The sequence below is a fragment of the Emys orbicularis genome, chromosome 8 (assembly GCF_028017835.1).
Source record: "Emys orbicularis isolate rEmyOrb1 chromosome 8, rEmyOrb1.hap1, whole genome shotgun sequence".
NCBI lineage: Eukaryota > Metazoa > Chordata > Testudines > Emydidae > Emys > Emys orbicularis.
In genome coordinates this window covers 55,070,203-55,086,232 of record NC_088690.1, presented here as the reverse complement: position 1 = coordinate 55,086,232, position 16,030 = coordinate 55,070,203, and the positions used below count along the sequence as shown (strand labels likewise).

The 16,030-nt window shown below is 42.4% G+C and overlaps 1 protein-coding gene across 1 annotated transcript in view; it reads right to left on the bottom strand.

Annotated features, from left to right (window-relative positions):
* TRMT1L (tRNA methyltransferase 1 like) overlaps positions 1-16,030 on the bottom strand; it is a 35,631-nt gene that overhangs the window by 3,387 nt on the left and 16,214 nt on the right. The window contains exons 5-11 of the mRNA XM_065409764.1: positions 15,833-15,912; positions 14,317-14,566; positions 12,175-12,387; positions 9,781-9,968; positions 5,610-5,688; positions 4,567-4,733; positions 3,715-3,774 (exon numbers count right to left, since the gene is read on the bottom strand). Of these exons, the coding sequence (XP_065265836.1) occupies positions 3,715-3,774; positions 4,567-4,733; positions 5,610-5,688; positions 9,781-9,968; positions 12,175-12,387; positions 14,317-14,566; positions 15,833-15,912 (1,037 nt within the window). The remainder of the gene's footprint in view (positions 1-3,714; positions 3,775-4,566; positions 4,734-5,609; positions 5,689-9,780; positions 9,969-12,174; positions 12,388-14,316; positions 14,567-15,832; positions 15,913-16,030) is intronic.

Below are 16,030 nucleotides of genomic sequence, written 5' to 3'. Positions count from 1 at the left end.
CCAAACTGTGGTGGGGCGATAGGGATATGGGTTCCGTCTATCTTGTCACCGGAGTACCAAGCCACCGAGTACATAAACCGCAAGGGGTACTTTTCAATGCTGCTGCAAGCCCTGGTGGATCACAAGGGACGTTTCACTAACATCAACGTGGGATGGCCGGGAAAGGTACATGATGCTCGCGTCTTCAGGAACTCTGGTCTGTTTCAAAAGCTGGAGGAAGGGACTTTCTTCCCGGATCAGAAAATAACCGTTGGGGATGTTGAAATGCCTATCGTTATCCTTGGGGACCCAGCCTACCCCTTAATGCCATGGCTCATGAAGCCGTACACAGGCAGCCTGGACAGGAGTCAGGACCTGTTCAACTATAGGCTGAGCAAGTGCCGAATGGTGGTGGAATGTGCATTTGGACGTTTAAAAGCACGCTGGTGCAGTTTACTGACTCGGATAGACCTCAGCGAAGCCAATATTCCAACTGTTATTGCTGCTTGCTGTGCGCTCCACAATATCTGTGAGAGTAAGGGGGAGACATTTATGGCGGGGTGGGAGGTTGAGGCAAATTGCCTGGCCACTGATTATGCGCAGCCAGACACCAGGGCGGTTAGAAGAGTACAGCAGGGCGCGGTGCGCATCAGAGAAGCTTTGAAAACCAGTTTTGTGACTGGCCAGGCTATGGTGTGAAACTTCTGTTTGTTTCTCCTTGATGAACCCTCCGCCACCCCCTACCCCCGGTTCACTCTACTTCCCTGTAAACTAACCACCCTCCCCTCCCCCCTTCGAGCACCGCTTGCAGAGGCAATAAAGTCATTGTTACTTCACATTCATGCATTCTTTATTAATTCATCACACAACTAGGGGGATAACTGCCAAGGTAGCCCGGGAGGGGTGGGGGAGGAGGGAAGGAAAAGGACACACTGCAGTTTAAAACTTTAACTCTTATTGAAGGCCAGCCTTCTGATGCTTGGGCAATCATCTGGGGTGGAGTGACTGGGTGGCCGGAGGCCCCCCCACCACGTTCTTGGGCATCTGGGTGAGGAGGCTATGAAACCTGGGGAAGAGGGCTGTTGGTTACACAGGGGCTGTAGCGGCGGTCTCTGCTCCTGCTGCCTTTCCTGCAGCTCAACCATACGCCGGAGCATCCACTCTTGCCTTCTGTCAGCAAGCTGACGCCACCTATCCTCTTCAGCCCGCCACTTGCTCTCTTCAGCCCGCGATTCATCCCGCCACCTCTCCTCTCGTTCATATTGTGCTTTTTTGCACTCTGACATTGACTGCCTCCACGCATTCTGCTGTGCTCTGTCAGCATGGGAGGACATCTGGAGCTCCGAGAACATATCATCCCGCGTCCGCCGTTTTCTCCTTCTAATCTTCACTAGCCTCTGTGAAGGAGAAACATTTGCAGCTGGTGGAGGAGAAGGGAGAGGTGGTTAAAAAAGACACATTTTAGAGAACAATGGGTACACTCTTTCACGTTAAATTTTGCTGTTCACATTACACAGCACATGTGCTTTCGTTACAAGGTCGCATTTTTCCTCTTATATTGAGGGCCTGCCGGTTTGGTGTGAGAGATCACTCACGCAGTGCCAGGCAACAGATTTCGGCTTGCAGGCAGCCATGGTAAGACACAGTCTTTTGGCTTTTTCAACCTTCTTAACATGTGGGAATGGTTTCAAACAGTAGCGCCCTCATTTCCCATACCAAGCACCCGTTGGGCTGGCCATTTAAAATGGGTTTGCAATGTAAAAGGAGGGGCTGCGGTTTCCGGGTTAACATGCAGCACAAACCCAACTACCCCCCACCCACCCACCCAATTCTCTGGGATGATCACTTCACCCCTCCCCCCCACCGCGTGGCTAACAGCGGGGAACATTTCTGTTCAGCCGAGCAGGAACGGGCACCTCTGAATGTCCCCTTAATAAAATCACCCCATTTCAACCAGGTGACCGTGAATGATATCACTCTCCTGAGGATAACAAAGAGAGATAAGGATGGATGTTGTCTGCATGCCAGCAAACACTGGGACCATACGCTGCCATGCTTTGTTATGCAATGATTCCAGACTACGTGCTACTGGCCTGGCGTGGTAAAGTGTCCTACCATGGCGGACGGGATAAGGCAGCCCTCCCCAGAAACCTTTTGCAAAGGCTTTAGGAGTACATGAAGGAGAGCTTTCTGGAGATGTCCCTGGAGGATTTCCGCTCCATCCCCATACACGTTAACAGATTTTTCCAGTAGCTGTACTGGCCGCGATTGCCAGGGCAAATTAATCACGCCTGCTTTTAAACCATGTGTAATATTTACAAAGGTACACTCACCAGAGGTCCCTTGTGTGCCCTCAGGGTCTGGGAGCACGCCTTGGGTGAGTTCGGGGGTTACTGGTTCCAGGTCCAGGGTGATAAACATATCCTGGCTGTTGAGGAAACCGGTTTCTCCGCTTCCTTGCTGTGAGCTATCTTCATTGTCTTCATCATCATCTTCCTCGTACCCCGAACCCGCTTCCCTGTTGCGTGATTCTCCATTGATGGAGTCAAAGCACACGGTTGGTGTAGTGGTGGCTGCACCCCCTAGCATGGCATGCAGCTCCGTGTAGAAGCGGCATGTTTGCGGCTTTGCCCCGGACCTTCCGTTTGCCTCTCTGGCTTTGTGGTAGGCTTGCCTTAGCTCCTTAATTTTCACGCAGCACTGCTGTGCGTCCCTGTTATGGCCTCTGTCCTTCATGGCCTTTGAGACTTTTTCTAATATTTTGCCATTTCGTTTACTGCTACGGAGTTCAGCTAGCACTGATTTGTTTCCCCATATGGCGAGCAGATCCCGTACCTCCCGTTCTGTCCATGCTGGAGCTCTTTTGCGATCCTAGGACTCCATCATGGTTACCTGTGCTGATGAGCTCTGTGTGGTCACCTGTGCTCTCCACGCTGGGCAAACAGGAAATGAAATTCAAAAGTTCGCGGGGCTTTTCCTGTCTACCTGGTCAGTGCATCTGAGTTGAGAGTGCTGTCCAGAGCGGTCACAATGAAGCACTGTGGGATAGCTCCCGGAGGCCAATAACGTCGAATTCCGTCCACACTACCCCAAATCCGACCCGCAAAGGCCGATTTTAGCGCTAATTCCCTCGTCGGAGGTGGAGTAAAGAACCCGGTTTAAAGGGCCCTTTAAGTCGAAAAAAAGGGCTTCGTCGTGTGGACGTGTCCAGGCTTAATTCGATTTAATGCTGCTAAATTCGACCTAAACTCATAGTGTAGACCAGGCCTAGACTGATTGAACTAAAGCTACAAATACACCACTTCTGGGGAGAAAAACCCCTCATTCCTTAAAAGCTGAAGGTACCTGAAATCTAGTCTAGTTTAACAGATAATTTTAAAGTTTTCTATAACTCACTTCCATAGGAGTCAAGGGCTGCACAGATAAACTAGACTTGCAAAGGTACATAGTGCACTTCATGTAATAATGGCTCTTTGTCTTTCCCAGCAAATACTATTTTGGGTAAAGATAAAATATTTTTAAAGTTTCATTAATCTTCACTCGAGGTAAATCACTGAGCACATTCTTTTTTTTTTTTAAAAAAAAGCATTAAAAGTTGGGGCAATCACAAGCCAAGGTTACATAAACCATTCTGTCCCCAACTTTAACACCCCACCCCTCCTTCATTGACTGTGGTTATCTGCTAGCACAAACCACAAGGGGTGTGCATGTAGGTGTGATGGATGAACTACATACCTTGTACTACATAGTAGTCAGCAGCAGTATCTGGTGTTTTAATAAAGACACCACATTCTTCTAGAATACAAAAGTCCAAATTAAATCTGAAGTGTGACAAAACAACGTTGTAAATAGATCTTATTTTGCTGCCTTATAAAGGGATCCACAAAAATTTGAAAGGGGAAAACCCCAAACTTTCTAGACAAAGTAAAAGGCGTAAAAACGAGAGGCAAAAGGATAGGTAATGGGTTATGGAAACTTTCACTAAACACTTATCAGTTTGAATCTGGCATAGGACAATATTCAAGTAAAATTACTATATGGTGATTTATCTGAAGTGAGGTGGTAGCCTCTAGACTGTTCATATTAGAATAGAATCCCACTATAGACAGCCATCTCAATCACCCCCCCAATTGGCAGTCTCTGTAGAGAAGCCCAGGATTGACTGAGCATGAAGGGCAGAGTCCCATCTCACTAAGAGGGGAGGAACTTCCCCCTCAGGGCTGCAGTATGAAGGCTAGTATATGGGAAGCTTCTGCTACTGCTGCCTGTTTTGTGAATAAATTGGACTGCAGGACTGTCAGCATGGCACCTTGTGTCAGCACTAGTTTACTTAACGTAGGATTTTTCCATACTGGTTTAAGTCTAGCACCCTGTCTTGAGCAGCCCTTAACAGCAGAGGTTTAAAGAGTATGACAAAAGCCCCATAATATGGCAAAACTATTGTCCCATGCTTTGTGAGAGGAAACATGTTCCTGATCTTTTTAACATGCACCACTAAAGTTACTTTTGCTCAAGAAATTTTCAGTTGGTTTTAGACATTTAAAAATCCCATGAGTTTTTTGTAAACAATTTGCCATTTTATCTCACCTTGTTTGTTCTGGCTGGCAGGACCATGGATTGAAAACTGTTTTAGAGTTGTACACTCTGCTTCACAGATTAATGTCTTTACAAGTGGCTGAATCTCATCCAAGCCGTGCTGAACAGCTTCAAACAGCATTCTTCTGAGGAATCCAGTGTTAAAGAGGGACCCTGACCTGGACAGTGCAATAGAACGCCAGTGAAAATAAGGAGACTGGCGTATGACAAAGGATTTTGATTTACAGCAAAAGGCCTTTGCTCCTTTAGAAGTGGTTTCCAGAAACTGAGTAGCTGCTGAACTATACTTATATTAACGGGGTACATAGTTTGTGATACAATTAAAATTATTTTTGTTTTAGGTAGTGGCCGGTCAGGGTCATGTGTTGAAAGCCAAGAGCTCATGAGTGTTAATCCCAGTTCTGCCATTGACTTACTGTGTCAACTTGGGCAAAGTCACTTCATCTCATTTCCCCATGTGTAAAATGGGAATGATACCCGTATCACAGGGATGCACTGCCAAAATTAGGGTGGTGTACTACTAGTATTTGGAAACAGTAAAAGCAGGGCTAGTGCTAAGGATTAGTTCTGTTTCTATAATCTAGTTCTGAAATGCTCACATTTAAATTTAACTATTATTTCAATCCAAAGCCCAAGGATAAACACCACTGCTGATTACCATCAAACAGTTCAAGTTATTTAATAATACTGGAAGTGCATAGGTATTAAGATATTATGTAAGTTAGTTATCAATTACAGTTCAATGTATACTAGTTCTCTGGTCCCAAAACATCGAGCTACTCAGCCAGATTCTCCTGTGCAGTGTAATTGTTTTAATATCTCCAGGATGTGAAATTGAAAACTAGTTCACTATTGTTTATTTAGTAAACTCACTGCTTGCTGTCTACCACTATGACTAGGAAAACTCATTTTCTTATTACTCAGCTCTCCAATTAAATAACCAGATGCCAAATCCATCTCAGTTGCTAGATATAAATTTACTGCTGTACGAACAAACAAGCTTTCACTTTTGTTACGCTGTGTGCTGTACATACCACAGAGGACCAAGCTCTACTGCTGTCTTCCCAGGCATACTGCCATGGCAGTCACAAGGTAGTTGCCGGTAAGGGTTTTCTGTAACAGAAAACAGAATTAAGTGATTTCAAAATACAATCTATAGAATTCACTTTAACAAACAAAATGAAAGAGATGTTTTAGATACTAGAAATATTGCACCCGACAAGAAGTAATTCTGCCTAAGTAGAGGCATTTAATAGGACAAGCAACATCAGAACCGAAAATAAACAACTGTAAAAACGCCTGAGACTCCAACTTTTATTAATGTTGTCACAAGTTACTACCTCTGGTGTCTGCTGGAATCTAATGAGGGGCATTGTAACTTTTTAGTTATTTTTAAATTAAAACAAAACAAAACCAGAGCTCCATATTACTTGGTATGTGTTTTAAATAACTACTTCTAGCTAGTGCGTTAAAACTTTCCTCTGCAAAAACAAGTTTAAACTAAAAAAACTTTTCAAGGAAAATTGTATTATGCAAAAAATTGTTAAAAATTATGGTTGCATATGTGCACAAAATTCAGTTGAATCGCAGGATTTTCATGACGGCCATAGCTCAGCTCCCTTGCACATACGTAGTAGGTTGAAGGACTCTGAATGCTGTTAATTTGTGCATTTAAAATTTCAGCCATAACACTGTACCTATACAGGTGACAATTTTATTTCTGTTCTTAAGAATGAAAAGAAAATGTTATACTTATTGCAGTCTAATGCTCGTATAGCCAAGAAATGCATCATTGTCTTAAGGAGAAGTGTTAATACCTTAACAGCCCAAGGCATCGGGCCCTTTAGTTAATCCTATCTTATTTCTCATTGTAGACATTCAAATAAGATACAGATAAACAACTGGATGTACTCTGGAGCTTCACAACTCAATACATTCTCAAATTGCAGAATAATCTAGGATGCACTATCTGTGTACACCAAACTGTTCTTAAAAATATTTCAGATATGCTAAAGGCACTTGTCTTCATTAAGAACTAAATATTTGATTTATCTGAAGTTTGAGTAGTAAAGATCTTTGGAAAAATACTCAGCGCATTTTTTTTTTACATGTCAAAAATATGGCAGATTTTTTGTTAACACCCTTTTTTCATAACCTTACATCTCCAACAAAACTACCAACCATCACCAGTAGGGTAGAGAAGTAGTATGAGAAATTCCAACAGCGTAATTTTCCAGAAAGTTTTAAGACAAATGCACATTTCGATTTTTGTCTAAATCATGACAAGTCTAAATGACCAAAGTACCATATTCAGGTCCCACGTAGAAAAAGGCTGCTTGACTAGAGGGAACATATGAATTAGTAGTCGTTTTAGATACTTTGACACAGTAGGGTGGTTAAAAAACAAATGGCTTTGAATAGGTGGATGATATACAAAGTCAACTGCTAAACCTACTCTGATGGATAGACCCAATTGTTTCAAAAGACAGCAGATAGTAGGAATAGAAAACTCCAAGGGTTCAAAGTATCTCTGAATGGACCATAATGAAAAATGCTTTCACTTAGGCTCTGTAAGTCAGTCCTGTGGAAATCTTTCTGTTCTGGATTAGAATGTCTTGTACTGCTTTGCTCCTTTCCCCAGTTTAGTCAGCTACTCTCCATGCTGTCAGAGGCAGAGACACTGGCTCCAGATGTAACACAAGCCCCCGGTTCTGTGAAATGACATCAAGATGGCTTGGAAGTGGTAGAAGGGTATGGAGGGATAAGTGCATCAGAAGTTGGAGTACCAGAACTGATATGCCCGGGCCATTATCAACTGGACCTTGACCTTTGTCATCTTCCTGAGGACTCTGGGAAATAACAGGATAGGGGTGAAAGGATCCCTTTCTGATCAGCAATGCATCTTCCCGAAGAGCAAAAAAACAGCAGATTATCATGAGGAGGGATGGGGTAGGCCATTGCCAAAGGAGGGGAGAACAGGTACAGATCCTTGAAAATCAGTCCAAGACTCTTGACAGCAGCATCAATCCTTCCCTCCTTAACCAGAAGAAGAATGTGCACTTTCAATAGATGGAGGGCATCTCTGCTTCTGGAAACACAGTCTCTTGGAAGAGTCTGGAGCCATCTGGTGGTATGAGTAAGACAAGGAAGGTCTCTGGCTCCTTACTTCTTGCTCAGAGCTGGGGTATAAAGCTCTGAAATCATTCAGAAAGGGTAATTTCTTGTTCATTGTTCAGTTTAAAACATCATGGCCCTCTTAGGTTGACCTACTGTAATCATAGCCCTGAACTCATCTCTGGAGTCCAGTGGTAGCTTCTTGACAAACTGAAAGATTGTATCCCACTGTATCATAGTCTGCCAACAGAGCCTGGTAACTGACTATACAGAACTGTAGGCTAGCTGAGTATATTTTTCTCCCGAAAGAGAGTTTTGATTCCTTATACCAGGGGTGGATTTCACAGTAAGATGCTGTTTAGATTTTTCATGAGCCACTGCCACTACCAATGATCCCAGGGCAGGGTGGATGGAAAAATTACTTGAACCCCTTAGGGGGAAAATGACTTCCTAGACGTGGCTGAAATGGAGGCTGGGGTCTACCAGACGTCCTTGATCAGTGCAAGAATACCCTTATTAATGGGCATTGCTAAATGGCCCTGAGGGAACAGATGAAGAATATTGAATAACAGGGATGTTCCTGGACTACTTCCAATGGAATCTCCAAAGTACTAGCCACTCTTTTAAGAAGTTCCTGCAAGTCCTTGAAGTCATCAATAGTGGAAGATGCTGATGGTGTAACTGTTTCATCTGGTGAAGATGAAATACACATGGAAAAAATGCATCCTCATACCCTTCCAGGAGATATGCATTATCGCTCTGTGGGTCCTGGCTCAATTTGTGAAGACGACCCTGCTGTGGCAGGTATACCACCTGAGAAGGTTCTCCAAAAGAAGCCAACTTGTTCTTACATCTGGATCTCACATAAGGAAAAGAAAATGGGTTTTGAGGGTTACAGGTGAGCCAGGATGGCCAGGATTGCATTCTATAAGGAAAAGGCATATGATGCAACAGAGATAGAATCCAAGAAGCTTATGGTCTTCAGAAGCATGTATTGGGTGATTACAAGAACTTCTCCCAATGTCCCTCTCAGGAACACATCTTGGAGAAGGAAAAAAGAACCTAGGAGAAGGGCTTCTATGCCCCCAAGATGATGATGATGATTATGCCAACAAGTAATACTTCTCTAAGGGAGGTGCAGATCTCTGAGAAGTTAACACTGGTTGTGAAGATCCGGCAATAACTCTGAGACCGAGATTGGTGTTGAGGAAGACAGATGAAGCAATATAGTCATAACTGGTACTCTGGGTCCCGATACCTAGACAGACATAGATACTGTAGGTAACAGAGAAATATCCAGAAGTGGATGCTTTGGTTCTGGGGTCATCACCAGGTCAGCAGCCAGAGTCGAGGACCTCTATACTGATGAAGATGGTGTTGACCATACTGGTACCAAAAAAAATGCTTCAAGAGACTGAGGTTTTCTGCTACAGCATGGTACTGAAGATTCCAAATCTGTTAGTACCAATGACATCAGAGCTGATTTTGAGGCATTGGTTGCTGAAAACTGACTGGTGTCTTTTGCCTCGCATCTTCTGACTCTGGTAGCATATGAAGACTCCCAGTGCCAGTTGGGTTTTGCTGCAGTTGGCTTGGACAAGTCAGAAGAGTGGCTCTTAGATCTCTTCTTGGCCAGTACAGGAAATTACGATTGGTGGTGAGCAGTGTCTGAAGATCTTTGCTTCTTCCTACCTTGGGCAGCAGAAGTAGTCACTGACTGACCTGAAAAAGACTGGTGTGAGGGTTCAGAGCAGGCATGACAAGCCCCTGGTGGTGTGGTGTGAGGGCATGTAGGGTGCCATGGGTAGCCCCAATGGATACTGCTGGTCAAAAGATTCCAAGCTTGTGCACACACACCTACAGTGGGATCCATATAACAATTACTCAAAGAACCCCTTTTAAACTAGAGGATTATAATGGAAATCCCTCTCCTTTATGTGCACGATCATTATCACAATTCGATATATGAAATATTTCCAGTGAAAGCAAGTATTTTTACATGTTGGAACTTACCACGCGCCTAACATAGGTACAAACAATAAACATGCATGGATTATACCTTTAAAAGAAACCCAAGGAAAATCCATTTACCTTCTACCATATTACCCTCCTGAAAAATCCTCTCCTCACACCACTGGCAGTGGATAAGATACCGAATTTTCTTGACTGAATCATCTGCAGGAGATGGTCCCCTCAAAACTCTCACCACTACTAGGACAAAGTGTTCTAGAGCTACTGCAAGCAAAACTTCAATGCCTTTGTTACATCGAGCTGCAGCTCTACAAAAGCAAAAAGATAACATATTACCATAGGAATTCAACAAAGACTAACTTTCCCAGACGTTCCACCTTGTGCAATATATATATTTACGATCATCCATTGTTTGGAAAAATCCTACACTGTCTACAAACAGCCTCCACTTAGACTATGGGCTCTGAAGGGCAGGGGTCATCTTTTTTGTTCTGTGTTTGTATAGTACCTAGCACAATAGGGTGCTGGTCCACGACTTGGGTTCCTAGGTGTTGAGAAGACTTGGAGGGATAGACTTCAAAGGAAAGATTATAGAAAGTAAATAAGTAGATCTAAGTTAAATGAAGACTAAGGGGCGATAAATCACTAGCTACTAATATCTGAACTACCAAGAAAAGAGGAATCCTTTAGGGTACTTTGGAGGGGTGTAATTAGAAGCAAAGTGAAAATTAGCAAGGAAAATTTAGCTTGACACTCTGGAAAAGTTATTTATATGAGATCTCAGCCTGCGGTGTGGTTTTACATGGACAGATGAAACCCTTCGTGCTAGAATCATTTAAAAGTTAAATGAGATATAGCACTGGAGAATATGCTATAGGGAATAAGCTAGCATGGGCAAGGAGCTGGACAAGACAATCTAAACAAGTCCAATTTAATATATTTGACTATGGAGTCTGTAATAGGATAGCTTGCTCTGTGGGCTGGAGAGCATGGGGCTAAACCAGTCTGATTACCGAATGAGTCCCACTTGAGGGGAATGAGGCTTAAGTGATGATAAAGCCCAGCTGGGGAAAGGGCTGGAGAAAGAACCAGGCAGAAAGCTCAGGCAGTAAGGAAAAGTTTTACAGGCATGAAGGCCTGGGAGAGACCCAGACCAAAAAGGAAACAGTCTGGAAAAGCTCTCCCTGTAGAGAGGCCTGGGAAAGACCCTGCTTAAGCAGGGACAAAATGGACATACCCAAAGGAGAACTTAAGAGATTATGTAGGAAGTGGCCCGTGGAAAACGGCAGCTCAGGTCAGGGAGCAGACCTATCTGTTTAGTATAGGACCCCTGGACAGGAACCCAGAGTAGAGGATGGGACTGAGTCCCCTACTGGCCCCAAGGAAAGGGGCATATAATGCCTTCCACAATGGTTATTGAGCCAGCAAAGGGGCTACAGGCTGTGTTGAAAACAGGGTGAGGAAGAACTCTACAGAGGGGGAAGGATTTTTGTTTGTGTCAAAAATATTTTGGGGACTCTTAGTTTGGATGACTGTGACCCGAGAAAGGATGGACTTAAGATGATGACCCAGCAAGAGGGCCAAGTTTCTGATAGAGAAACCACCACAGTTCTGGATCGTGCTGGCATGCTACTCCTGGCCACAAGGGGGCATCTAGCAGTGAGTGGATTCGTTTACAGAGTCTGAAGATCTTTCACACCTTATCTCCCACTCACTCTTCCCTGAACTATTGTTCCATTATCTTGATCTGGGTTTGTATGTCTTGATTTAGTGTCCAAACCCCCAACTTTCACTTCTGAGTACACTTATGAAGTCACTGGGAATATTTGTATGAGAAAGGACTAATATCGTTAACAGGGTTTGCAGGGCAAGCACCATATCATATTTGCTTTATAAGTAGATTTACTTGTAAGTAATAGATTTACAGCACCGGATCATTTTTTTCCTTAACCATAATATTTAACCTGCGAAAAATTTAGCCACACTGTGTTTATTGTTTGTAAACACTTGAGGATAGGGGGTCGATTTTGGGATGAATATTTGTTTGCTTGTTATGAAATATACTGTGAAAGTTGACACTAATGAGTTGATTTCCTTTTAAAGCAAATCTAATTTAATGCTCTTTCCCACGGATAATTAATTGCTTTAATAGCTTCTGAAGTATTTATAAAGGCTTAGGCAGCATTAAATCACCACCAAATGAAAAAGGAACTTAAAATCTTCAGATATTCAAGTTTGCATTATATTACCTTTTCTTTCTGAAGATTAATAATACACTCCATACCCATTTGCCATCTTGCCAGTCACTTCAGTTTAAAATACTTAAATTGTTCTAGAGTAGTGAACTTGAAATCAAGTACAAAATTGATATTTCAATGCCTAATTTGCAGAGCTTAAGGAATTCTGAAAAGCAAAGACATACAACTTGCTTTAGCAATCACCAAAAGCGTGCATTAGCAGTCCTCTTCTACCAGAGCTTAAGAGCTAACCATGATTCATGTGTTGTAATAGTACCTTGCCACAGCAGCAACTACTATTCTAGCTGCCAGTTCCTTGTAGTACTCCGTCCTGACAACGTTACAGCTGTAGTGGCGCTGGGCCACATGCTGAGCTTTTGCGTACAGAGAACTGATGTCTGTGGATGTCACTGATACTATTCCAAGATTTCTTACATTTCTGAATGCAGAATCCAGGTAGTTCACAGCTGTTCCAAATGGGTCCAGGTGTCTAAAAACAAAAAATACACTGAGAAGCATCTCTGGTACATAACTACTTAGCTTTTAAGCTATCTGAGAAAAAAACTGTTTAAAAAAATCCTCATCCATAACATCTGAAGTAAAATAAAAATAGAATTTGATTTTACAACACACCTTCCATACCTCCAACATGCCCAAATAATTTACAAAGCAACAAGTTAGAGGGGGCAGGCAGTACATGTTCAGTAATGCAATAGTCATCACACATACAGCACAATTTCTCTTCCATCCTAGCATGCTGGATAATTGAACTAAGAAGAATGCTGGCCAAGATACCGGTGTTTATTCTCCCATGCCTTTCAAAATATACAAATAAACTTCAACTCCCACTGAATTCAATTGGTTTGCGGATGCTCAACAACTCTAAGAATCAGACCATTTAATTTGATGTCTACATATGGATTTAGTGCCTGCATTTGGGCACTAAAATTTGAATATTTTGGCCTTAGATTCTAATTAGATCCGCCATGCTATTTAAGAATGGATTACAATAAGTGATCCATAAACATGCGGCCTTATTAAAAACTACATGCACAGATACGAATTTCAAATGGGCTAAAATTATAGAAAAAATATTCTTGTATTTCATTTCCCCCCAAATAGACAAAGTTATACCAAAAGTCCACAAGTTTGGCCTAAAATGTTCATACACATTGTGAGGCAAACTTGCAGCCAAACCAGAACCGCTCACTCAGCTGCCGTGACTTCCCTGTCCAACAGAGCCTGCAGTAACTCATCACCACGGATCCTAGAGATCCCTTTGCCATGGAAAAATCCAGACTTTTACAGTCTTTAGTTTTTACATTTTGTAAAAAAATGAAAAACAGGGTTCTACTGTATATGTTATCTGAGCCTCCATTATCCAGCTCTTCATATTAACCGAACCGGGGCTCACAGCCAGAGCCCTGGGTGGAGGGGCTTGGGTTGTCAGCCCCGGGTGGCTGGGATCCCTATTGTGATTAAGGAAACTAAAGTTCAGCATTTCATTATAATCATGGGAAAAACACTTGATTTTTATGGGTTTTTATTGGAGAATTTTGGGGTTTTTTTATCATGGAAAACTAGGATCCCTGCTCATCATTCAGGCATGCTGCAGCAACTCAATTGCAGGGATTCAGCCCATAAGCAGAGCCTCAGCACTAACGCATACTGCAGCAGCCTATTCCTGGGCAGAGCCTGGGTCAGATGACCCCCAGGCACCCCCAGATGACCCCCAGTAGCAAGTTAGTCTGTACAACAGCACTACTTAACCAGGAATCCTCCTGCTGGCTTGCAGTGTTAGTGTCATTAGGCTTCCAGCCTGCCCTTGATCCGGTTCCTGTTCCTGCCCCAGCCTTGTTCCAGCCCACTTCAGCGTTGCCCATGCCTTACTCTGACCCTGCTCCAGCCCTGCCCTTGCCTCCGGACTGACTCCAACCCAGCTTCAACCTTTGGCCTGCATCCAGACTCCAACTATGATCCTGATTTGGCTTTTCTATAGACTCTGACATCAGTTCTGACCCACAGCCTGTCCCTGGACCCCGATTTCAGCACTGTCCTGGTCCTGACTCTATGGCTGGCTTCGACCTTGGTACTTCTTCTCAACCCTGGCTCCAACCACCAGGCCTGACCACAGCACCCAACACACATTACCCAGGTGCTTATTTTCCACATTGGATGCAAGAAGGGCTTAAATGTTTTCCCAGTGATTATTTTTTAAAAGATTTAAAATTAAGTCTCTATTTACATAGTACTTCAGATGCTACACAATTAAACTTTTAATAAGCAAATAACCAGCCACTGTTCGTTGTCTCGTCCATTCAGACTTCTCTAAATAATCACTGGGGAAAAAATTAAATTACAGTCAAGATCAAAGCACCGAGTAAAGACAAACTTTTAGTAGCAAACACTCTTCACTTACATAAAATCGAAGGATCTCAAGTGCATTATGACATTGGCATCCATTTTTGTCACATCAATAATGCCTACATTTTCCTCTCCTTCTTCCATAGTTTCATCACAGTCATCCTCTTCCTTAGGGTTCATCATCACCTTCATCTTGTTTAAATGGCAGTTTTCCTGAATCATTGTCACGGAATTTTCATTGAAATCATTAATCGTAACCTTCACAGAATTTCCAAGGTGCTTTGCCCACTGTAATCCCATTATACCTGAGGAGAAAGACAAGTGCATAATTTTAAGGTTGGCTGCATGCAATAGAATAAAGGCCTGGTTTTTGATCCTCTTAACTTCAATAAAAAATAATCAAACCCTAAATGTGCATAATACAGAAATGTGATCCATACTCAGGCTTTCATCGTGCAAGAACTCTGTTGGCAAACTCCAGCATTTGTGTGAAGACTCACTGAAGTCTATATGGGCACAAGGGTTTGCCTATCCAGTTCTCATTACAAGGTAAGTGCCATAGATATAAAAATTCTCTGTGTACTGTGAAACAAATTGGACCTCAAATCTGTAGCAAGTCCCCTGGGCTTGTGCAGCACTCTAATGCAGCAGACTGGAACTTCTGTAGCAGAGCAAGATAAAAAAAAAACACCTCAATTTTTCAATTTAATTGAATGAAACAGGAAAATTAACATTTTAAGTAATATAGCAATCCTTGTTAGTCTAATATTAAATTGTTTTTATGCTGCCCCTAAATTTTAAATTTTTGATGTGTTGCAGATATTTGTAACAACAATACGTGGTTGTATTGTAAAAGCTGTTGCGAGGGGGGAACAGGAGGTTTTGATATCTGGATAGGAGGCAGTTAACACTTTTGGTGTGGCTTGGAACTGTGCAATAAACACATTAGCAGGATATTAACTGCTGAGCATTTTTAGCATAAATGTTGCATTTAAATTGTTGTCTTCAGGTTTTAGAACTAACTCCTGTTTGAGATCATGGGGATAGTTCACACCTCTCCAATCTATTGTTTCACTGTCTACTGATTCAGGAAGATAACACCGCATTGGTTTACATTAATTTCATGGTCAGGATTCTTCTTTATAAATATAAAGACTGGAAACAATTTTTTAAATGAAAATTTGGATTCAGTGGCACTGCTCTATGACTAGGGGTTGATTTTAAAGCCAAACTCCACAACTATGGAATCAGAATACATGGGACGTTGGACATAACTCATCAAGTTAAGACGCACGGTATTTTATGCGTTTTAAAATGTAAAAATTCTTCCTTTGAGCATCAATAAATTCAGCTCCAAGATACTGATGGTCCTTTTACACATCTAGAGCCAAATCCTGATCTCCTTAACTTGGGGGAAACACACATGGAAGTCAAAAGGAGTCTGCCTAAGCAAGGACCCCATAATACTTAAATATACAATGTCAATTTCTCATGAGAGGGACTTGCTACAAATTGTAAAATAAAATTAGAAATTTAAAGAAAGTAAAATGAGATTCCAAAAGTTTATTTACCAGTGGCCCCAAATGCATCCAGACATTCTAATGGGTTCCGTTCTTCAGCCAAAACAGCTAATGCACAGAATATCAGTTGCCTAGAAGATAAAAAGGTATATAATAAAATTTAGAGTATGTATTTCACATATTTTTGTTTCTTCCATCTTAGGGTAATTTTTCCAGTAACAGGTTTTGCAATAACTGGGTTTAACAGCC